The sequence below is a fragment of the Ostrinia nubilalis genome, chromosome 16 (genome assembly GCF_963855985.1).
Source record: "Ostrinia nubilalis chromosome 16, ilOstNubi1.1, whole genome shotgun sequence".
In the NCBI taxonomy this organism is placed as follows: Eukaryota; Metazoa; Arthropoda; class Insecta; order Lepidoptera; family Crambidae; genus Ostrinia; species Ostrinia nubilalis.
Window position 1 is genome coordinate 12531503 of NC_087103.1, and position 26464 is coordinate 12557966.

Here is a 26464-nt window from a genome sequence, read left to right on the forward strand (position 1 = left end):
TGTAGGCGATGATGCGTAGTATTTCTAGTACATTCACATAAATATAGATGTCGTGGAGGATGATTTCATGTACGGCAAAGACATCCACTTATACGCACACAATAAATAATCTTATATCACTTACAGCAGGGGTTACCAAAATTATTCTGTAATTTTATAAATAAAAAATAAAAAGTAAATAATAATAAAATATAATAAGTAAGTCTGATAAACCAGCATGCGTGTGTTGGAACTTGTACAGAACAACCTCAAAAAAAAGTTTGCGATGTCCGTATCTGGCATCTGTACCAAAAACAAAAACAAAAAAAAACATCATTTTAATTATAATACAAGCTCTACATACGAGTAAGTACAACCTTAAAAAGACTTTAAGTGACAGAACATCAGACTAAAAAACACTATGTCATCTTACGTTAGATAACTGCGCACCTGGCAGCCGTGACGTCACGTCGACGCACTCATTCGGAGGAGGTGGCGAACGCGTGAATACGAGTGCGACTGAGAGTCGCATTCCAGCGAGGTGCGCAGTTGATCGATTGGGTTGTAGGTACAAACATTTATTATAGTTGTTGCAATTCACGAAGGCGAGTGGGCTTTACATGTGTGGTGGTCTGCTACTGTTCGTTTTTCAAACGTTTTGACTAGTGTCTGTTTTGACTATAGTTATGTGCATGTACACGTACACACACAAGTAAGGCTCACTCGCCTTCGTGAGTTGCAAGAACTATACCAGATATACATAGAAGTTGACTCTACGAATGTAGGAACTGTAACTTGAGACGAGTATATGAAAGACGTAAAAAGGCCGCCTAAAGCTAGTTTAGATGATTTCAGGATTTAGCTACGTCATTCTCGCATACAAATTATCACAATTTCTATATGCTATTTTTAGCGGCTCTCGTATGCGAGTGTTATAAAGCTAACTAATGATAATCTATCAAACGTGGTGTGTTAGCCTAGATGATGTTTACTTTAGTCAATAAAAATAGAAACGATAGGATCTACTACTTCTTCTGTGCGTTAAAAAATGCAGCTTTAGTGCTGAACCTGCATTAGGTAGAAGAGAAGTAGTGTGGTGTTGTCAAAATATGCTACGTTCTTTTCTCTTTGCAACTGACCTTGTATGATTGATGATTTCTGCAAAGTAGAATAAACAATCGTTCTGATATTTATCACGGGAAGATGATGGACTACTACTACTGGTTAGTCCTACTACTCGTAATATTATAAATGCGAAAGTTTGGATGTTTGTTACTCTTTCACGTAAAAACTGCTGAACGGATTTTGATGAATCTTTACAGTATTATTATTTATAACCCAGAATAACATAGGTAGATATAGGCTATAATTTATGACGATCTCAAACTAAATTTCACGCGGTGAAGCCAAAAGCTTGTCTATCATAAATAGTAGTGGTTTTGTTGCCAAGATATGAGACCGGTCACTGATGGTTTTTATTCTGCTCATTATAATTTTACCTTATTTGCTGTCGTAAAAATACCGGCAGTTTACCGCGGATTTAGAATGTTGAAATTAAAATAGGTTTTTAAACACATGCCCTTAATTGCCCTTATTACAAAAAAGGTAAACACGCATTGATTTATAGTTTTTGGAAATGTCATTTTAATCCAGTGTTCATCGCACATTTAACTTTTTTGTAATAGGTCCCATGGTAACTATGCTCAAGTTCAACTGAATATTGGCAATAGTTTTGTTTTAAAACGCGTATTGAATACACTAAGTATATATAGATAGATATAATAGAACTGAACAAATATCTGTCAGTACTAAAATTTTAATAAATATCAGTTTATTTGAAGAAAGGCCGCTTAGGTTCAAATTGTTCAGTTAACACGCATCTTTTATAACAATTTCTATTGTATATCTTGGGCAAACATCCTGTGTCAGTAAACGTGGTTTTCAAAACCACAGTAAAATGTAAAGTATAAAATTTACATGTAGGGTAATTCCAGGATACATGCCCCAGTGGGATAGGTGCCGCAATTTTAAGTACACTATGTTCCAAGCAACTTAGCCTAAAGTTATAGTACGTATAATAGAAAGGGACCTCCCCGTACCACTTTTCGCCTCGCAAACCATCAAAGAGTGCGTTCGTTTAGCCAGTGAGAGCAAAAGTCTTCCGCGGCCAAACCTTAGCGAGAGTCGAAATAAAATTGGTAAGTATCTTTTAATGGATAATTTTTTTGTCAGCTGTAAAATGAAGCAGATTTTTATATAATTTGATAGACTATCTTGTAAATTAGACGGGATAGCTATGTTTAATTGGATTTTTAGTGTTATTATATTTTTTATTAAAAAAGGCACCTATCCTATGCTAAAAGGATAGTTGCCTAATTTTTTTTGGGTATAGATGCCCTTAGGGCCATGTCCCATGCACCTAGGGGCATCTATCCTAACCTGCTCTTTTTGTCACAAGTAGCAAGTAAGAAGAAAAAAAGAATGTAGTACGGCTAACCTTAGGAAAATAATAAATACGATGCCCTTCTGATCGAATTACCTTTTTACCCGACTGCGCTAGAAGGAGGGCTATGTTTTCCGGGTGGATGTACTATGTATTTAATAACAATCAATCTTAAATAATAATAGGTACTTGGCTTGTTTGATTTCAAAATGCATTTGATCCTTAGAATTCAAAAACTGTATTAACGTGTCATCTATCCCCGCATCAGGCTTCTATCCTTTGAAGCAATCATACAGTGAGTCTTCTATCCCCCACATTAGGCGTCTATCCCACTTTTTAGAGGTCAATTACAATGGTATTTACTCAGAATCGGTATAACTTAAACTAAAATAATTATAGTAATATCATAGACGAAAGACCAAAGTTTACAGATACTAAGGTCAAATTGTTGATAAAAACTTACTGACTGAGTTACAGAGCTATTTCAAAAAGTGGGGCATCTATCCTGGACTTACCCTATATTCACCGTGGTTTTTGAAATCATAAAGTGGATATAACGTTATACGCAGCTATGCCTCTTTATGAACCTCTGTTTTTATACGATTCAGACTGAATCGCAGAATGTGGATTCGAACTATTTTTCACATTGGATATAATATGTTTCACAATGTTTTAATTAGAAATTTTTTGGGAATACTTTAATGGGATAGTACGAATTGTTAGTCCAGAGCAATCTTGAACTACTCCTAGTCAACACTAATCTAATAAAGAGGTAAAGTTTGTAAGTTTCTTTGACAAAAGTAATCTCCGGAACTACAGAACCGCTTTTAAAAATCCTTTTGTTATTATAAAGCTACATTATTCCTACGTAGTATTCTTGATGAGTGTAGGAACCCAGAATTAATATGAAATCGTACTTAATAATAATATTGTTTCTCTGAATTCAGTATTTGACTGTACTCGAACGTTATAGATCATTCAGGCCATCGACTTTATAAATAATAGAAATATCGATCAAGAACCCCGTTGATCCACACTAATACTGACGCACACCATTCTGACGTTTCTCAACAATTATCATATAAATACTTTAAATACCGTAATGTGATATAATATATTTGAACATGTTTTCAGTGAGGCTGCTCGTCATTCTGGGATATTTAGTGTTTAATGTGCGAGGGGTGGATAATAGTGGACATTGTCCGAATGTGAAGGCGCCAATCAGTTCTGTGCGGAAAAGGAGATATTTGACTTTCCCGGATGACAGTGCTGCTGCTGTAAGTCTATTGCCCGTTTTCACCATCAATCTCAATTTTTTTAGTGACCCCTATGAAAACAAACTCCTGTTATATGTTACTATAGGGGTCACTTAAAAATTAGGGATTGTTGTTGAAAACGGGCATAAATCTTTTAGAATTTAACAGTGATTGTGTATAATGTGTATTGAGAACTTAATTATATCGAAAATAATTTTATTTTGACATCTTTGAGTATATAAAATTACGCGTTGAAGTGATGCGAAGAGAGGATCATTAGGGCATCAGTTCCTTTGTAAAGTGGCTCATCATCAGTTCCAAAAAGTTGGATGGATGGATTTTAAAGCTATGAAGTAAGTTTTGTGAATGGAACAAATATTCAAAAACGAAAAAAAAAATCGATGAAGGAATGAACAGAAACAGAATCATGTCTAGGGATCTTTACCGACTGCTAAGATCATACCCCTTCCCTTTGGTTTCACCATAGTCGAGTATAAATAACAAAAACCTACTTCTTTCATTTCAGATAACAATAGATTTAGCCAAAACCTTCCAAACGCACGTGCCATCAGGCTGGTACGTGACCATGGATTTGGATGTGATATTCCCTCTTCCCAACTCCAAGTTCACCCTGGAACACTCCAGAAGAAAGCTGCATCATAAACAGAAAAGGGATATGTGGGAACGAATAGAAGAGGCTGTAGGATTGTGAGTTTTCTTTTTGTTATTTTTTACTGTACTAAGGCAGAGTTGCACCACCTTACATTGACGTAGCTATAACGATAACTGGTGCTTTTTGAATGGAGTTTGACAGATTTTTGACGTTTGTTAAAGTTAAAGTAAGATGGTGCAAGGCAACCCAGCCTTAGTCCAGTCATTTACTGTACTATCTATATTATATACTAATATTATAAATGCGAAAGTAACTCTGTCTGTCTGTCTTGCTTTCACGCCTAAACTTCTGAAATGATTTTGATGAAATTTGGCATAGAGATAGAGTCCCGGGACCTTTCCCGGGACTCTATCTCATCGTTCTCGAATCTGAAAGATTGAGGAGATAGAAGCCTTCAAATTTCATTTTCTGAGTTTGGGGGATTAGTGTTTTCTTTTCAACCCAGTCTTCAGTCACTACTAATTACCATACTTAATTACCATACCAAATAAACAAAAATGCCTGATTTCAGTCACAATCTGAACGGCCGCGCTTGCATCCTGAGGAGCATCTGTGAAGCCAAGGTGCATCTAGCGCCGAAAGGGAAGTCGCTGGTACACGACATACTCAGAGCTATATTCACGTAAGTTTTTATTAAGCAATTTTTATAATTATTATTTAACTTTTGCCTACAGCTTGTGACGTGATGGTTTTCAACTTAAACCTAGGCGCAGACCACCGACTTTTAGTTAGCCGATAGTTGGGTCGGGCTGTTGATCAAACGTCCTCACTAGTGAGCGCGTTAAAAAATACATGAAAAAGTGTTCTTGAAAGTTTCCGCTAGGGGCGCTGTACAATCCGTCATACATATAATGTCATTTTTTACGCGTTCACTATTGACGACGTTTTTTTTTATCCACAACGAGGAAGCCCTTGGCTTGTATCTCACCTGATGGTAAGTGACGATCAGGCCGAAGGTGGAAGCGAGCTTCACCCGGAATCCTCAAACACGGAGGAACTGGCTATCTTACCTCTAACTGCCGGAACACAACAATGCTGTTAACATTAGACGTAGGTAAGATGGTGGTAGCTAGCCAGGCGGACTTAGAACAAGCCCTACCACCAACCTAAAGCCTCCCCGCAGACCACAGACTTTTAGTTGGCCGATAGTTGGGTCGGGCTGTTGATCAGTATGAACATATGGAAGTGCGCACACTACACTGATTTAGTATCGGCCGATTCTTTGGAAGTTGACCCAACTATCGGCCGACTACAATACCCGGCGATAAATATTGCACATCGACCTTTAGAAAGAGACAATCGGCTAATTTCGGTTTCGTAGAGCGTTATCACTGTCGCACTTGAACAATGACTGACAGTGACGTTTTGTCAAAGTGTAAACAAACTTTATTTTAAATATGTGCAATTGATTTTGTGAATTAAATTGCTAAAAACTTTTTATAGTCGTGAAAGAAAAGTGGATTACAATGTGTTAAAGTATTTGTCGAAGAGAAATACTAAGAGTTCGGACAATATTTTCATTGAATAATGTTTTGTCAATGACGTTTTGTCAATCGTATAGGTAGTGTGCGCAGTGCCGTAACTAGCCTTTTATGCGCCCGGTGCGAGAAATATAAAAAAATGTAACCTTTTTGAATAAAAAGTAACCTTCTACGAGGGGGGGGGGGGGGGTGCGGAGCGATTGTGTAAGGTTGTTCATGGATGGAAAATGAATACAATTGATCATCAATCATTTACCTAAATTCGAAATTTTGACCATTCCATGAAGACCGAAAAGTGACCGGTCGTATAAAAACGTTTCATGGATTTGCGTTTCACTATCGAAAAACATTGGCTAAAACTCATTTTTTATAACAAATAATAAATCAAATTCATGTTTAAATGCAGTTTATGACATAATTTTTAAATTGTCACTATTAATAGGTATTTTTTACTGAATAACCTGTAAAAGTTAATTCTACAATTTCTGAAAAATCACCTAAAAGTAACCTTTTCATTAGTGTAACCTAAAGTAACCAATGCAGTTCAAAAGTAACCTAAAAGGTTACAAAAGTAACCTAAAAGGTTACAAAAGTAACCTTCTGGCAACACTGCGGCTATCTGAATGCGTGATTCTCGATGTATCGGGGAATCCCCGAACATTGGGTGGGACGGCGCGGCAGAATGGAACTAGGGTTTGCTCCCGGGAAATCCCGGTACTAATTTTTCCCGGGAATTCCCGATAATTTAATCCTTTATCTAGTTCCGGTACTGACGATGCAATTCCCGAGACTTTCGGTACTTTCGGGACTTCAATAATTTATTTTTGAATTTTAACAATTTTTTGACTAGATGCCATCATCTTTTTACGTACCTACACACTATCAACAAATGAAAAAATATTAATAATGTTCCTAATTCATTACACTATCCTTTTAAGACTGTTTTATCTAACTGATTGTACTTAGGTACTACTTATTATTTCTTATCATAGCGTGTTTTTTTTATAAACCTAATTTAGTTAATTTATGTTTTGTCCCTAACTCTTGTCGCTGCCAGTATTTGACATTGATAGAAAGTGAGAAAACATATTTTAACTAAAATAGGTTGATTAAACGATTGTTGCTTTTTATGAATATGACGGTTATGATTTTTAATGGGCATTTATAACTAGTTTTGAATGTTGTGTAACTGTTTTGACTGATTTATTTATTAAGGTAGGTAATAGACCAATTGAACTGAACAGAAAAAGTTTAATGTTTTTGTTAACCTATCCACATTTTTATTAAAATTACGTACAAATTCAATAACCATTCACTTGGGTACCGAAATTCCCGAATTTCCCGGTTTTCCCGGTACTGGCTTTTAGACCTGGTACCGGTAATTCAGTAACACTCCTTAGTACCGGGACTTGCAACCCCTAAATGGAACGTTTGTGAATCGTTTAGTTTTGTAAGTCATCCTTTTCACTCTTGTCGAACGATGAATTTTCTATCTATCTCTCGCACGCTAGTGCGTCAGTAACGCCGCACGTAGTTAATGAATAAAATCAAAGATAAAGTGAGGACCAATGAATGTGGCTGACAGCAATGACAGCGTAACGTGAACTATATGTACATCTCCTCAGCTAGAGTGACAGATTTGCTTAGAACTTCTAAGTTAGAAGTGGCGCCCTCCAAATGAATATAGACAGAAATTGTCTCATAGTTACGGTATAGGTACTTTTGTTTGTGTATGTAATATTGCGAGCAAGACAAGGTGGATTTATATTTGTCTGGTGTGTCGTGACGTGACGCGTCAGAACTGTATCGGTTCCATACATAAGCCATCACAACACAACACGTTACGCACTAGTGTGAACGTTACCATCCTACTAATATTATAAACGCGAAAGTTTGTTTGGATGATGGATGGATGTTTGTTACTCTTTCACGCAAAAACTACTGAATGAATTTTAATGAAACTTTACAATAATATAGCTTATACATCAGAATAACACATAGGCTACAATTTATAAACATATTGTTCGAAATACTAATCCTGCGCAGACGAAGTCGCGGGCACCAGCTAGTACTAAATGTATGAAACCGATACCGTTCTGACGCGTCACGTCACGAACGACACATCAGACAAATATAAAACCACCTTTACAAGTGTTGTTGTTTCAAGATCGCTTGAAAAATGCCATATAGATATAGATAGTACAGAGGGCGCGTCTACACCATATTCGCAATAAAACAAAATGTACCTACTAACCACCATGCATGAAACAAAACTAGATACTGGTCTGGTCATTTCTGCGCCCCTCCAGGGTCTGCGCCCTGTGCCTGGGCACCGCTGGCACCGCCCTAGTTACGGCACTGAGTGTGCGACAGAGATAACGCTCTACGAGCCGAAATTAACCGATTCTCTTTCCAAAGGTCGATGTGCAATATTTATTGCCGGGTACTGTAAATGTCTGTAGCCTGCAGGGTATCAAACAACTGAACTTAAGCCTTCCTCAAGAATTTCCGTAGTGACCAATTTTTCGCATGTTTTAATTCAACTACAAACATGATTAGGCATTGCAATTTGTAAACTCCACCTGATGTCCCTCACTTCTTTTGTTTTTATTGTGATTTGTTAGTAAAGAAATATATATTTTTTTAGGATTCCAGCCTTCGAGAAAGAGTTCGAAGACGTCATGAAAGAAGGTTACGATGACGTCATAGACCCCCACGTTTGTGACAGGATGCATGAATGTCCATTCTCGTTGTTACATTTTATTTTGGATATGAATGAACCTAAGTAGATAGAGGAAAAAACCCTTGGTGCAAAAACTGCTAGCTCATAAAGGTGTAACATCCAAAAAACAAAATTGCTTTCTATTAAAAGGACAATTTTTAGGCAATTCCAAAGAATAATTGTTGAAATTAGTTTTTTGAGTTTTACTATACCTTTTACTTGAGTTGATAAAATATTGTAAAATAATTACTAAAAATATTTCATGTTATTTCATACATATTTTTTTTAAACTTCAATGATTGTTTGTACCAATCAAAATGACATTTGCCCATAGCGGGACTTGAATCAGCTATCACTGGCTTCTGTCCTATGATCCCCAGACCAGGCGACTGACAAAAAGTAACTTAACCACATGAAATTAAGACTGAATTTTGAATTTTACACGAATTTGTACTCAAAAGCCTGTGGAGTCGGTCGTAAATCATCTAAAGTTAATTATTTTATGAAAAGGGTTTGTGTAACACCTAAATAAATAGCAGCTGATACTCTGGTTAATCCACAATTAATAACTTCCCAAATCCGAGACAATAGGAAATAACATTGATTTTACAAGTTAATAAATAAACACTTTATTTAAATACTTAAAATTCTGTAAAATGAGTATTGGAATCGGACGGGAAACAAAGAAATAAAGCATTGAAACTTTTACAGCTAATCGTGACGTCACATGACTCTGCGTATTTTTCTAGCGTATTAAGTGACGTGTGACGTCACGAGGTTTCTAATGTCTATATGTTCCATTGAGTTATAATGTACTACGTACTAGAGAAGACATGTCAACTAGACTGTTTCTGGCACGCAAATAGGTCCATGGACCGAAATTCAATTAGTATGTGCTCAGCGGTTGCTGTGACAACACGCTTGAGTGCAGTTTTATTTTTTGAAATATGCCATCCTATAGACGAAAATACTGTTCAAATAACTCCAGATACATATTAAGTAAAAATCAAGGAATGACTTTTTACCATTAAGTTGTACATTTATGCACTTTAAAACACTAATTTAATTTTAATTTGTTAATTACAAGGCGTCACCGCGGCGGCAGCCATTTTACGAAAATTTCAAAGAATAAAAATCGCAGACTTGACACTGACGCATAAATTAGTATACGAAAGGAAGGTTAAATACAGCAATAAAAAGATTTTTTTAAAGATTATAAGCACTTTGTATTGCACAAATTACTAATAGTCCCGTCCAGCCCCTTGTGTTAAGCTAAATAAGCTTGGGTTACGGGTGGGCTCACACAATAGTCGTGCGGCATCATGGATCAAACTTGTTTGAATCTCACTGCTGTTGTTCGTATGCGACTGGTTAGTTAGTAAATCACCCTAATTATTGACACCTAGCTCTCGAGATAGGCTAAAATTATAATAATTGTACAGTGTGTCTGGTCACCAGTGTCCGACCCGTTAGGGCGCAGTAATATGATCAATTTAATCGACAAATCCAGTATTAAAAAATTACAGCTATTATAATTTTTTTAGTTTCTGAGTCCGGATGGATTCATTTATTTACCAAATCTACCGATGTCCAGGACCTATGAGTATAAAAGTGATTCGTTCGACAGCTGAAAAAGTAAGCAATACGTTGTCATCAAAAGCTTCCATTTAAATTTCTTAGAAACACTTGAACGTAAAAAAAATGATGCTTCTTTTTAGATTTTTCAATGTTACAAAAAACTAGAAAGTTTTACATTTTTAGATGCACTAAGTCATTACCTATAGTCTTTTTCACGTAAGATGATCCGTATGACACTTCAAGGTTATCCATATTACGCATACTACATATGCAGAATATTTTTGAAAAAATATTTGTATTTTATTAGCAATATAATAAAAAAAATAAACTACTTGTCTTGAAATATATAGTAAAATCTGAGTCTATTGATTATATTTTAATTAAATACGATATAAAAATATTTTTTATTTAATGTACGCAATGTGTGTAACGGAATAGATTTAGTGCTGGGGTATTTCTTGTATAATAAAATCGATTATTTCCGCGGTTCATTAATCGATTGCAGTGAATACTTAGTTATTAAAAACATCACAAAAATAAACTATATTTTTCGATTATTGACTTTAATAATAATACATAGCCCGACGGATTAGCAAGCTGAAGTGGCAATGGGCAGGGCACATAGTACGCAGAACTGACGGCCGATGGGGCAGAAAGGTTCTGGAATGGAGGCCGCGTACCGGAAAACGCAGCGTGGGACGTCCACCTACAAGGTGGACCGACGACATCGTAAAGGTAGCAGGGAAGCGCTGGACGCAGGCCGCTACCAATCGATCAACATGGAAAGCATTGGGGGAGGCCTATGTTCAGCAGTGGACGTCCTATGGCTGAAATGATGATGATGATGATGATGATGACTTTAATAAACGCATTGAAAATAAATTAATAGTTTTTAATTTAAAGAAACAGAACCAGTACTTTTTGGAATAGTTGTTTTGAACACGAACCATGAAATTTGAATATTATCAATAAAAAATTGTTACAATAATATTTGTAATAAAAAAAAACATGTTTTTGTTAAATAGCACCTATACAAAATATTTCTCTAAAAGTAGGTTTTACTCTCGAACTTTAACTCTCGAAAAAAATCGATAGATAAATCGCTAAGGTTTAGTTATGTGACATCTCTAAATCTTTCAAACTCGAAACGTCATACGGATCATCTTAGGTGAAAAAGACTATAAAAACTGATATACCTTGGCTTTAAATCAACTAGTCTAGGTGCTAGCTACACAGGAGATGCAGCGGTGAAAAGGAGAGGTGGGAATAGTCCCGTAACTTCTACCTCACAGCCATTATACGTGTACTCAACCACTGAGATAGTTAACAATAGAGACAATAAAATAACTGAAAGTTTTTGACTGGAATGAAGGCGTGGGTCATCCCTAGCTTTGTTCCTACCGTGACGAGTGGGAATTTTTCTAAAATCTCAAGATGGACTGACTGAAGATAGCAGGAAGACGCTGGGTGCAGGCCACTATCACCTGGGCGATGTGGAAATCATTAGAGGAGGCCTTTGTTCAGCAGTGGACGTCCAGTAGCTAAAATGATGATGACGATGTTTCCTTACAGTATCCAATTCAATACTCTTTGTAAGAACTATTTATTAGTCTAAACAAATAAATAAATTTTGACTTTGACACTTTGACTTTAATAGGCAGAAACTAAACGTAAACGAAGTGTCGCCTCTGTAATGGTATCATTATCTATAACTCATAATATTTCGTGCGCTGTTGGATGACAGTTTTAAACTAGAGATGGGTATTTTTTTTATCGAATTAGAAAATACCAGTTAACGATTCTCAAAGCGATTATCGATTACATTAGATTTTAATCGGGAAGAAAAATAATTAATGGCTTAAGCATCAGTATGAAGCCCATACGCACTTGTAGCACAAGTAACACGATTAGCCTCAGTCCCCTCAGTTGTGAATTCGGAATCGCCAGTTGTAATTTTAAAATCGCATCACAGAGTGAAGTAACTAACACCAAAAAACGGCAGAGCGAAGTGATTTCGAATGTTTCAACTGCTACGTTTTGTCACTTGTCTAGGAGGGCTAATTTTAGTCTAAGAGAGGGGAGCTTAGATTACATTACAGGAAACGCACAATATAATAAAAGAAAATAATGTAAGTAGCTGAACCTTTTTGCTATTGAGCACCATGAAAATTTAACACAATTTAGCCGATTTGTTTATTTTCACAATCGATTCACAATGTCTATGATGAGGCGACCGCAGGAACGTCACTATTCGTGCAATCCTATCAATGAAGTACGACATTTTCTGGTGCAGATTTTTAAAATAAATAAATAATAAATAAATAACCTAGCAAATAACCCGCACTGTACATATTTTGTTCGCGATGTCTGTTCTATACGTAGTAATATTACTCCAATGATTTTTCGGTATTTTTTGATATTTTTGTTACAGAAAAGCACTAAATGATTCAATGCCAAGGGTACTGAAAGGTGAGAAATAAAAAAATCTTGCAAATTCTCTATTGATCCTATAGGCATTACGTAGAAACTTTAGGTCTAAAGATCGTGAATTTGAATTTCCGAAGAAAATAGAGCCTTAAGACAACTGGCGACGGCTTGATATATGCTCGCCATAAATCTCGGGAGCTTTTAAAACTGAGGATGGGATGACTGTGGGGGGTTAAACCCTGCTAATGTTGGGGGAATGCGGTACTAAATTATGTTAGCACTTTTGCAAATGCACCAGAAATTTCGTTAGGTGCGGAATTTTAAGTTGAATTGTTAGGGTAAATCAGAGGAAAGAAAGAAAGCTAAAATGTAGGTTTTCAGATCACTAACATGATTTTCATGATCACTAGCATTGTTGTGTTCCGGAAGTTAGAGGTAAGATAGCCAGTTCCTCCGTGGTTGAGGATTCCGGGTGAAGCTCGCTTCCACCTTCAGCCTGATCATCACTTACCATCAGGTGAGATACAGGCTAAGAGCTTCCTCGTTGTGGATTAAAAAAAAATTATCAGTTTCAGGCTTTAGATTTAAAACCTTTGGCGTCCGTTTGGTCACAAAATTTTCGAGAATAATACTTGTCTTAAAACGACACTAACAAATGAAGATCTCTGATACAAACTTTTCTAGTTTATCTGACAGATAAGACTCATAATAAGTTATCAGGGACTTAATCAGCAAGTGGGAAAACTTTATTTGACAGTAAAAGTTCGGACGACTCCAGCGTGCGGCCGAAACAGTCATGATTTTATCCTCTGGGTAATGGTAGTCACTTTTTGTCCCAGTTTTAATGCACCTAGCCACAGCACGATATAAATCAGCCAGCAAAGGAACAAATGATATTTAATTTTGTGTAAATAAAGGAGTGATGGCGCGCTTGATTAGCTCTTCAGTGAGGAACTCATAGCCAGGATTGTAGCTGCAAAAGATTAAGGCTGAGTTGCACCATCTTACTTTAACTTTGACAAACGTCAAAAATCTGTCAACCTCCATAAAAATCACACCGGTTATCGTTAAAGTTACGGTCAAAGTTAGGTTGTGCAACTCAGCCTAAGCTATTCAAATTATGCTTCATCATGCTTTCCGAATCAAACATGTTTTTTAACAAATTTTAGACGAGGAGAATCCCTCTTATGACGTTTTAAAGTATCTTATGAGAAGCTGAAAACAGAGTAGGAATGCAATGCAATATGCATTACTCAACCTGCATTTAAGGGACCACTTTCATTTTCTTTGCATTTCATTAAAGTTTCATTTGAATTTGATTTTCTGAGGTTTTAACCTCTAGTTAACCGTGAACCACAAGAATTAACCAACGTTTCTGCTGAAGAGTGGTGGCTGTTCTGCTCCACCTGTGGCCTAATGGAACGGCCGCGATCTGTCACCGGCCCACTCACCCTACCGCCAATATGTGAAATGTTTGTCATGTCTGCCCAAAGCTAGGTCAAGAGTTTGTTAATTTTTCATTTGATTGATGTATTTGGACTGATTTTTGAGACGAAATTAATTCATCGCGGGCTGTATCTTTTTTGCAATCTTTTTTGTGAGTTACTGTATATATTATTTTAAAATACTTATTTTGTTGCTGTTTTCTTTCCCATTTCTGTGAAAACGTAGACGCTGGGTTTTACCTGAATTTTATTAGTTTGAAGTTACAATAAAATCAACGAAACAATGATTCGTACTTGACAAATCGGGTTGAGACTAAAGTTTTAGGTAATTACATATGTATAGATTCTGCAATACCTAATAGATCCAAATATTGAAATTAAAATCAAGTCTCATGTAAGTACTTAGATTGAATCGATTGATTAAGATGTACCTAGGTACCTAAATTACAGTGAAACAAATACTTGATACTCATACAAGCAAATCACAAACAGTTTTCTACTCAAAAGTTAAACCAAACATCATTATCGCGACTCTTCATGCAATCTCCATGCAAAAATCGAGGCTCGAAAACACTTACCTTCGTGAAAGCAAATTTCACCCTCATCTGACGTTTGCAACACGACCTTTTGACGGGTACTTTGTCTCTTTATTTTAACAGAATCAATGTCTGACCCAATAAATCATTGAAAAAAGCTTTTACAGCCTTTCTGCTTCAATTACCGTCGGCTCTACGGAGCGTTGTTTCTGAGATGGAAGCGACACCTATATGTATACAGACGATGGCTTGTCAAGCCTTTAGGTAGTTGTGATGTTATACTATTTTGTTACAAAAATGTCTATGTGACGTGACGTCTACTGAACTAACTATTGGAAGATTTTGTGCAGGTTAGTTCTACAATATGTTCCACAGTATGTTTAAGATTTTAATACAAAAACAGATTTTGTTACTAATGGAGCAATTTGTTATTATTATTTTATTTATTTATTTTTTTATTTTACTTTATTCGGAAAACAAACAGTGTTAATTGACTTATTAACTATCTGAATATAAAGCTTTACACCAATTATATGTTTTCGCATACAATAACTGAAATAATGTTTAGTAATATACTTAAATTATTTTATACTTTTTACGCCACAAATTACGCTGCAAACTAAACAACATACTTAAAGATAAAAAATAAAATATAAAACAGGAACAAAAGAACCTCCGGTCAGGGAACCAACTCAAACCACTCTTTCGACATAGTTTTTTTTAAATCTACTGGTTTGGAGTTGAACAGGTCCAGCTCACGATCATCGACGAGCCCGTTCACCTGGGCCGCTGCTCGCACAAGGAAAGAGTTCTGTCTATAATTTGTAGAACATTGAGGAATACAGATTGCAGTAGGTCGTCTGACTGATCTGTTTGGTACTTTAAGTTTAATTGAGGAAAGAAGGTCTGGCGTATCTATTTGAGACTGTGCTGTGTGAAATTATAATTAGGCTTTAAAACATAATTCAACTTCTTCAACTCCAACTGTCGTACTCGTATGATGAAATCGCATCATTGTTTTTCTAATAATATTGTGATATTTTACCTTAAGAGCTGTGGATTTTGTGTCAAAATTGAACACAAGTAGATCAATTCAGAATTTATTGCTTGTTAAAAATAAACCAGTTCGGAAACTAGTTCAGTCTACCTGACCCTTATTCAAACAAATCTAGATCATGCAAGTCCAATTGGGGGTACTTAGTGACATTCACAAACACCGTTTCAAAAACTTACAGAGACACGACAATTGGTATTACCGTTACTCAGGGATTGGTAACGTAAGAACGTTACTTACTTTCATTTAGTATAACTGGCCAGTTGTCACTCGGTAAATGTTAAAAATAAAAAATATGGGGAAATATTCGCTTTTCATTTGTTTGTTAGTATGCGTCACAGTGTTTTGTTTCGATTTCAATGAAGAATATGGATCGAAGAAATCAAAAGTTTTGTCCAGAAGGAGGAGGTATGTGACGTTTCCTGAAGGATCGAGTTTTTCGGTGAGTGGATAAAATATATAAAAAAGTGATACCTATTTAAGTTATTATTTGTCTACTAGCATTATTTCTGTGAATTTAAATTCGTTTTACAAATAAGTACTGTCGATTCAATATTTTCGAACTTAGATTTTTTTCGAATTATAAGTTTTTCTAGAGTAATTAATGAATATAGAATGTAGTTTTTTATCAGTTTTTTAAGTTGGCTTTCCATGTGAAAACTTGTCAGCAAAAGAAAATTTTAATTGAAAATTCATTTTTCATCAAACATTTCAAACATCTCTTTTCTTCCCATTCCAGTGCGCCGGCTGCGTAACCGTAGGTCTGATCGGCCAGCCGTCTCCAACGACAGCTGCTGGCACCTTCACCTTCGGCCTGAATTGGGGCATAGCATACGAGCTGCCCAACGCCACCGAGACCCTGGCCTACTACCACCAGAAGTATCGACTGAAGCACCAGAAGGCGATGACTCAGAGGCGGAATAGAAGGGACCTGTATGGGAAGTTGGAGCTGATTTTGGAGAAGTAAGTCTTAAGATTGCACCATCTTACTTTAAAACTTCATAAAAAACACATGAGTTATGGTTATAAATATAATAGTTTGGATATAAATCTGTAAGCTCACTTGCATGTTAATTAAATAAATAAATAAAATAAAATAAAATATAGTTTCGGATAAAAAATGTTGGTGCAACTCAGTCTAATTTATTCACAAACGTAAAAGTTATGTTTTTAAAATTAGATCTCATCAAAAATATTTTTGTGTAAAATGTTGCCAGGTGAGACCAGATGGTTCACAACGTAAAAAAGTTATCAGGTCTCATGTAGAGCCAAGTTTTCTACTTGCCCTAACTTCATAAACTCTACACCTTAGTCAAAATATGTGGCTTGGCCATTTTATTACTATACTCGTAAGTAATAATGCATGATTACTTAATGAACTTTTTTACACCCGTCGTGTGACGATATCGAAACGACTATGCCACATATTTTGACTGCAATTGAATGATTCATTTATCATATTTTTTTGCCTATACAAACTAGCTACTTACTGCTACGACTTCAAAAACAAACTGACAAAATTCATCTGAATACGGTACTATTCCCACCTCTCGTTCCGACTGCTGCAACTCCTGTGTAGCCAGGATCTACAGCTTGACCGCCAGTAAAAACCCTACCAGTGAAGGTCAAGTTTGTCTTGGGAGAAAGTTCTGTCATTCTCTGTTAGTTTCTCTCCCTAAACATCTAATTGATTTTTCCAGCATGGGGTACAGTGGGAGACAGTGTGTACTGAAGACGTTATGTGAGACGAAACAGCGTATTGTGCCAGGAGGCAACAACATGATTGAAGAAATGTTTAGGACTATCTTTACGTAAGTATAACATACTTTTATTGCCATTTACTTATATCAAACAAATCCCAGATCATCCAAAATATTTTCCATAAAAATCCACTAACTTTAAAAAAATAATTGCCTATGTAATCTAAAGTTTGTGTTGCGTCTCTAATAAGAAATAAGTTAATTATGTAAGATTCATAATCCTATTGTTGTTTGTTTCTCCTTCATATTGATTCAGGCAATAATTGCATTTTTTCTTTTACTTTCTCACACTAGACAAGGCACTTTTAGCATTTTTCATATTATTTTTTTTAAGTCTAGAAGTCTTTAGAAATGTACCAATTTTATCTCTGTTCAAAAAATATTGCAAAATAAGCACTTATTTGTATTTCTATTCCAGGCTGCCAATGTCAAAAGTCCTTCCAGTAGAACCTCTAGAACATTCTATCTACGACTCAGCGCATCGCCTCAGCAACTTTCTCTCAGACTGTGATAAGTACTCCTGCCCAATATCTTTAGTAGACTGGGCTATGGGCTACTACAACGCACCAGCCCCAAAAGTGGATACAGCGAGGCAACCGTGGGCATTGTTTAGCAGTAACTTTGGATAATAAAATGACTTTTTTTATAATAGAAATTGTTTCAATTTCATCTGTTTTCTTGAATGTAGTGATGATGTAGAATGTGGTCTCATCATTATCTCAGTCATAGGACGTACACTGCTGAACATAGGCCTCCTCCAAAGCTTTCCATGTTGCCCGGTTTGTAGCGGCCTGCGTCCAGCGCTTTCCTGCTACTTTTATGATGTCGGCGGTCCACCTTGTGGGTGGACGTTATGTCTATGGCAGATAAATTACAGTCAATTTCTATGACTATTGTCGATTTGCCACATAGTCTATTATTTATAGGAAAAAGCAATTTTTTTATAATTTTATATCTCCTGACAAATTGATGCCCAGGTCTTCATATTTATGACAAGTTTAAGATCTTTAAAAGCGTATTTTAATATCTTTATTCTTGACTTTCAGGCAAATAGACAATATGCCAATAATGTTTGACAATACAGACAATAAATTTGCAAAAATTAATAACATATTACTTGACTTTTTAGTGTATAGTTTATATTGCAATTCACGAAGGCAGGTGAGCTTTACATGTCTGGTGGCTTGCTACTGTTCGTTTTTCATATGAGTAAGTTTTGATAGATATTACACTACGTTATGTGCATGTACAGTCAGGGAATGAAAAGGTTCGTCAGATTTCAAATTGATTCCTTCAACGAATCGCGAGCACATATTACCTTTTGAAACTATGTTACAGAATAATCTTGAGTTAGAGAAAATAATCTTTAACTGTTCGTTAGTAAAGTTCAAAATTATTCAGATCAAAGTTGTTTGACGATTTATCTTGTCAAGAAGATTATTATAATTGATAAACTAAAACCTTCTTGTTGGTTCAAACTGCCATTATTATTTCTATTAAATAAAAAAACTATTGTCAATTGGTCAATGTCATCATTGCATTGGACTGATGGGATAGAAAAAGAAACAAGCAAAACCTTATTCGTTAGCAAACGTCATATTTATTTCAATGTTAGCAGCACTGTTTCTTGCACTGTTATGTTGGCAGGTTTGACTCTTACAGAACCTAGTGCAAGCGAAAACCGACACTAAGGTGACGAACCTTTTCATTCCGCGACTGTACACGTACCCACACAAGTAAAGCTCACTTGCCTTCGTGAGTTACAAGAACTATAATGAAAACCGCAGCTATTAATTTAAAGTTTTTAAATTAATTTAACAAAATAGAATTGATATTAGCAAATAGTTTCCAAAGAAATGGCAGATTAATTGCTTCAATACTATACAATACCTATTTAATTTCGTTTTATATTTTAATCGTGAAGCTAATTTGTAAGTGTGATTATGTTATAAATTGTTTGTGGATTTGGAAAAGTGTAAATAAAACGCTCGTTGTATAATTAACGCATAACATTTAATATTTATAGTTCATATTTATAATACATTTCAATATTAGCAGTTAGAAGTCATGAGTGTATTATAGTACGTGGTAGTGCTTGATTTTGATTTAATTAATTTTAACATTACAAAATGTACTTAATCTTACAACGGTACGTCTAGATTTAATTATGTATATTATTTCGCATCTTATTCTAATCAATCCATTTACCTAAAATTATTTATATTAATTGCTTACGCTATGTACTTTAATATACAATTTCATAGAGTACCGTATATTATTGAGCTATCATGACTTATAAATATTATACGAACGTTATTTATTTATATATGTATATAGCATAGTGCATAGACCTTAAATATATCAGTGGCAATGACCTTTGTCCATAGACAACGAACGATTCACTCAACTAATATATTCTAATATTTTATTACCTATATTATACTATTGAGAGTTTTCATAGAAGTCTATTATTGTATATGTTATATTAAGTACCTTATATTTAAAATAAATTAGGAATTCACGCTTGTCTATCTATCATCTATATTTTGTATTATTTACTGTGGTGTTCGTTTGCTGACGCCATTTTCACCGGTCGATTTGTGTGTGTAAAAATTATAGATGTAACATGTCTACATGTCTAAGACAAAATATAGGATCGATCTTTACAATCGAAAGCTACTAAATTATAAAGCTCTCTCACTAACTATTGGAAAATAGTCAATGTAGACACCACCTTTATTTTATTTTATTTATTTTATTTGGTGCACAAAACAGGGATACAACCATAACATACCTTTCATTAGAAGTACTTTCAAAGCGTTGTTTTTCTACGACGGAAATGAAGGGATAAGACTTCTCACATTTTTTCCACATACTTTATTAAAGGATACTTTGGTTTTAATGTAACCTAAGTGGTGCCTAAATTCCTATTATAGTGTTAAAATTGTGCGCTTTTATGATTGTACTTTGATTTCTTTTAATAAAAAACACAGATCTAGCTACAGTAAACAGATTTTTCACTTCACTTCAGTAATTACGGTATAAGTGTGGAAATAACTAAACAATAGTTAGTTAGCATTTTTTTATGACAAGAGCTAAGTGTGAGAATAGTGACAAATTGACAGTAGGTATCTTGTTCTTAGAATAGATTGTCAAAACAAAAACATTGCCACATACTATTTTGTGAGCTTTGAAGAACCTGCTTCAAAAATTTTAGAGATTACGAATGTATATAACAGGAAACAAAATTAATATAATGTTTGAGATAAGAGTAAGAAATGTTACCTACCTAACATGACTGAAGTAATGTAGACAAACCATCTTTAATTTTCACACAACAATCGCCATTACTCGTGGCTAGAAAAGGTAAAATAATAATCATAACAAACCAAAAGTTACATCTAGACGAAGATTAATATTAACATTAACATGAGACGACTCATACATTCAATTTTAACCTATATTATGCCGTTTCGACCATAATATATAAATTATTGTATCATAAACCATTCACATACAGATCTTTACACTTATTAATAAGACCAGTTACGATTGCTTTCATTAAATAAGTAACACACTAAAATTGCAACTAGAATATACACAAAATCTTAATCAACGTTAATTTGAATGAATTAATTTAAACTTTATGACTAATAAAATAAGGCACACAAAGTCTAGAACAAACAAATATTCGAGATCAAAGCCAACATCCACAAAGGGAGGATAAACGAATTATTTTCTAAGGAACTTGTAAACATTGTTACATACTAACTGGTTTGAAAATTAAACAATTTCAAATAAACTTTGTTACCGTAATTCGAAGTACATATTTATACATAGAAATGAAATTACGTAAAATACATAACAGTGAAACTGTACATTGATTAAGAGCTGATATACACGGAAAGCTGCTATGTGGTAACGTTTGAATAAACGGCAAATGGCTATTAAATACAAAAAAATTTTTTGAAAATAACTTGTAACACTCAATCTGTTTTGGGAAACAAAATGTAACAAAAATTTGAATTACTCTGATTTGTAACACAAATAAGCAGCGATGTAAAATTACACTCGTAATAAGTTAGTCGTTTTAAAGTGTTGCCATATCCGTAACATTACCGTATAGCATCATTCAATGTACACCGGCTCTGAAGAAGAAAGATCCTATAGTGACAAAGTGGATTTATTATTCTGTATTTACATCTAATCGTGTTGGAAGCTCAACGCAAATTTCGTGTGGTTTTCTACTACTTATTAGTATATATTTTACCATATCATGTATATTATACGAGTACTTATTTAGTTTTCGATAACTAAACCAATATTAAGGTTAAAAAATGAATCTCTCAAATAAACCTCTTTCGTAGCTTAATCGTGTCCAAAATGTGAATGTGGGGAAATGATAATTAAATAGAATTTTGGAAATAATGTCTTAAAATTTATTTATTGTAAAATAATAAAAAAAAACTATGTTATGATGAAATAAAACGTAAAATTATAACTTACGTCACTTTGGAAGACGTTTGATTAAATATGCGAATACTCCTAACTTACATAGATATTAATATAAGGTAAAGATAACGATAATGTAGTTCCATGCGATGTAACATTAAAAGAGAAGATCAAACTGCTAACCCAATCGTAACGTGCAATAAAGCAATTATTGAAAGTGGTTATCGAAGAAATTACTATCCGAAATTCTAGATTTCGTCGAACCTAATTATAAAGCGTCATGGATTATCTGTTAATACCGAATTTCCTCCGAAATTAACATTAAAACTTACACGTACGATCTTAAATGGAACACATCCTCAAAGTATACGAAAAAAATCGACAGAAGCAATAATTATTGCTGTTATATTAAAATTACAAAGCAAGTTACAAATAAATTACCATCGTAATTCTAGAACGCTCTACGTTTCTACGTTAGCACTAAATGTACTGAGAAATGAACGTAGAAAAATAACTTGTCAATTATAATTATTTAAATACCTATGTTGATCAGCTATATGTACATGTCAACACTTCGGTTTAGTTGATTCTTAAAATTACTGACAGCCATATGATAGCTGACTATGAGATCGCAGCTCCATACACGACGTGGATAAATCTGGTTGCGCATGTTTAGTCAACAACCGAAATGCTATAGAAATAAAATGTAACAATGATGTAACAAAAGGCTAAAATAATCTGTAACAAATATCACAGGTCAAATGAACAACAACAACAGGGAAATAACAGTGAACAATTAAAACATAACAATGGCTATAAGAGCAAAAAACATCATAAATCTTAAAACTAGTTAGGTTCACAACTTACTGTGATTTTGTGACTCGGACTTGGCAATGACCAATTTGTAGAAAGCATGAGATTTTTACTACACTTATTGTCAGGATTTTACTTATTTGATGACTGATTTAAAGTAATTAGACTTTCAAATAGACCATACATTAATTTTATCTCGGGGAAAGTACTTATTGTATCTTTTTTAAAGTAATTTTGTAACAGTCACAGTTTACAGGTAAAAAAAGAAGGAATAAATGAATAAAGAGGCATTACTAAATGATATTTTTCACCAGGGTTAACCCTCTAGTTGTCTGTTTTAAACTATTTAATTCCATGACAACAAATTTATACGACATCGCGTTTACGAGCTGACTCATTCGTCGACTAACTCTAAAAACACTGAGAAGCTAATTTTATACCTCTTATTCTAAATACACCGTACCTAAATACCTTATTGACAAGTGTTCATACTAGCTTTGAGTTATTGTTAAATTTATTACCTATCTACCGGCCAGTTATATGGCATATTCACTACTTTCTTACCCGCTTATCACCCGAAATATTAAATAAACCAGATGTACTCTGGGACTAACAATTTTGACCAACAAGAACAAAACAGCTACGTAAAGCAATCTTGGGATTGAAACAAAGCTTAACACGAATCTAATGTCTTTGAGACGTTAACGATAAACAACCAAGATTTCGGATCACAGAAATAAAAAGCTAAATCGACTAGACAAAATTGTTGAGATTTAGACAAAAGTAACATTCTGACAATGTTTATGGCGTTCGCTTTCGAAAGTCACGTGTTTGGTAGCGCGCCATCTAGCGGTACTAGATTGAAATATTTTGTAAAATCTGCGTGTGGTATAACGCCATCTATCATGATTTCGTGTAACGTCCTTCTAGTTATAGATCTGGATCATTGCGAAATGTTACTTTGTCTAATCTCTGGTACGAGCAAAACCGTAAATTCCATATTCCAGATTTTGAAATGGAATCTTTCATGTTCAGCAAATTCACGCACACTATAAACCTTTAGGGTTATAAATCGTTGTATTGGCTTAGCTCATCCACTTTTTGAACCTAGGGCATAAACATAGAATCTAGGTCAAAAGACTTTGCAATTAATAAAGTATCTAGAAGTAGGCAGGAACATTTTTCAATGTTTTACAGTCATAGTGGTAATTCTACTATTACTGAACTGTTGTAAAGCTAAATAATACTCATGTAATGCAAATGAAGATTGTAAAAAAAATTTTTTTTGTGTAAAAAATACATAGTATGTATCCATAATAATACGTATCAAAATACATAATATGTATCCATCCATAGATATTTTCGATCAAAACTGAATAATAAGCTTCCATTTTAGTAATACTTTAGATGTAATGACACACACATTTACCTACATAGACGAGAATAAAACTTATTTTGAGTCGGTTGAATAAGTTTTAAATAAGAAAAAACATTAAAAAAAAGAGAAAACGATTGCCTTTCTAAGAAAAGCAATGAGAAATGTATTCCTGTCTTCCTCATAAGAAACCTTAGACAATGTTTAACATCATGAGAAACTATTGCAAAGTCCGATCACCTAGCTAAGCGCTAAAACCCGTTCTCTGCCTTACCCCATATCTCTTTAACACCGAAAATATTTACAATATAATCTTATCTTAACCCTAACACTTCATTTTCATAAACATCCAATATAATTATTATATCGCCATCAACTCGTACCTAACGACCTTTAGCCTATGGTGTTAGAAAATCTATTATTACTTGCAGTCATATAAAAATAACAACAGACTGTTCATTTTCTAGCAAATATCTACAATAAAAGTTCGGATGACCACGGAACCATAGTATAGTGTTGACCAGTAGGTTCAAATGGCACTGGTAGCGATTTTGGTGAACCATAGACTGGCTTAGATATTTTTTTCTTGAATATTGTTTGAAAAGAGGCAGATACTAGACTAAAGAATATTTTTATCGTTTAACTTGTATGTATAAGTTAGTTTCATTAACATTTTTTAACTTTGCCGAAAGAACCACTCAAATTTAGTTAGAGTTGTACGTATAAAACGAAATCATTTTAAAGATTTTATTTTAACAGCACCACACTTATGGTGGTTGCGTAAATACGTAGAAGAAGTAGAAAATATGGATTTCGCATTCTACTTGTTTTCGAGAATGTTTTTTTATCTGATCCAAAGGCTTTTGAAATACATCTTTAGGTCTATGATGCTACTATTATTTGTTATGGTAGCTAACAACTCACTTTGTTATTCAAGAAAAAAATATTCCCAATTTTTTTAAGATTGGTAACACAAAATCGCCACCAGTGCCTTAGGTCTGAACACATTGACACCACTTATCTCAGTAGTCTATGGTGTCCATGAAGGGATCCTATCTTCTATTAACAGAACTGTGAGGGAAGCCAGTGGACTTAGCTAACCATTAATGATATTAATTAATTACTAAATTGGTGTGTGTTTCGGTAGGTGCAATAGCACATGCCTACTTCATTTAAATCGACGCACTGTGTAGTCTTATAAAGAAATTAATTTAGTTAGTAGACGTAACAATTCCATCGAAAATTCCATCGATTCTGTTCGACCACAAAATACTAATTTACAGAAGGCCCGCTCGTGTAGGTATGACGTTATTTTGATGCATATGTGCGTCAAATAGAGGCCCTTTACTGCGTTTTGGCGTTGCGTCAAGGCTACCCACATTGGGTTCCCAACACCATACATTATGTTATAGAAAATATCAAAATCCAAGACTTGCTTCATCGCAATCGCAGTCCTAAGCCCAATCAATCGCATACGAAGAAAAAAATTAATCTTATCACCTTAATTCGTGAGACGAGTAATTTTTTGCACAAAAGAGCATATATAATCTTATTTTCAAGTTCACCTTATTTGATGAGACATGTAAATTATTGCACAAGAGTGCACATCCTTTTTAATTGTGGTAGAAACCGTAGTTATTGCAAGGAATCGTATAGTAGATTCAATAAGTTGTACAGTTGTACATCAAAAGCGTTGTGAGTCTTGCGACATAATGTTATATTATGTATTTTGATCTTATGCCTCAATACTTATTCAAATTTTTAATTTGAAAGTTTATATAGAGTTAGTGTGACAATAAAATTCTTCTATCAACTTATTATGTCTTATCATTTCCCAATCGATTCAAATCATACTGGCATACACACGGCTAAAACACACTTGCATCTTATTTACTAAGAGCGGGCCTACTGTCTTACAATATATTGCGACCAACCTTAGAGCCAGCGTTCGTTTTGTCGAGCATCATCGACGATAGACTAAGAACATTCAACCTTTAGCGAGCTTCATGGCTTCGTCTATATTGGGGATGTGCTGTATTTGTTGGTGTTAATCAGGAAAATGGCCTGAAGGAGCCGATAAATGTCCATTGGTTCCAAAAATAATGTCTTGTTGCTTCAGACAAGAGTACTAAGATTGGGCTTTAGCTACTGTTTACTGATGGGTTTTGGGTAGGTCTTCACCGGGAAACTACAGGTTAGTAACTTTAAAATAACATACAATGACATGTCAAAGTTACTAGTTAAATATCAATCAAGTTTTACTAGGAAAACACTTTAAATTATAAATTTCATAGCTAGAACAATAATGAGGGAGGTGGTGTAGTCGTTTGCATATCATGCATCATTTTACAGAAATGATTTCATGTTTTTTTATTTAATCGGCGTTAAGTTATTTTATAATAGACAAGCTAAGACATGAGCAGATTTTCACTAGGGTCATAAGATCCACCTTTTTGTGCACTTTTGAAAA

At 34.5% G+C, this 26464-nt stretch overlaps 2 protein-coding genes across 2 annotated transcripts; both read left to right on the forward strand.

The window, feature by feature from the left end:
* Positions 1 to 4219: 4219 nt before the first annotated feature.
* On the forward strand, positions 4220 to 8670 carry LOC135079190 (uncharacterized). The gene is made up of 3 exons (XM_063973777.1): positions 4220 to 4386; positions 4863 to 4973; positions 8480 to 8670. Exons 1-3 carry the CDS (start codon positions 4265 to 4267, stop codon positions 8619 to 8621), a joined length of 375 nt encoding a protein of 124 aa, XP_063829847.1. The 5' UTR covers positions 4220 to 4264; the 3' UTR covers positions 8622 to 8670.
* A 7116-nt stretch (positions 8671 to 15786) lies between these two features.
* On the forward strand, positions 15787 to 17983 carry LOC135079556 (uncharacterized). Its single transcript, XM_063974208.1, has 4 exons — positions 15787 to 16036; positions 16334 to 16557; positions 17295 to 17405; positions 17773 to 17983. Exons 1-4 carry the CDS (start codon positions 15872 to 15874, stop codon positions 17981 to 17983), a joined length of 711 nt encoding a protein of 236 aa, XP_063830278.1. The 5' UTR covers positions 15787 to 15871.
* The last annotated feature ends 8481 nt before the right edge of the window (positions 17984 to 26464 follow it).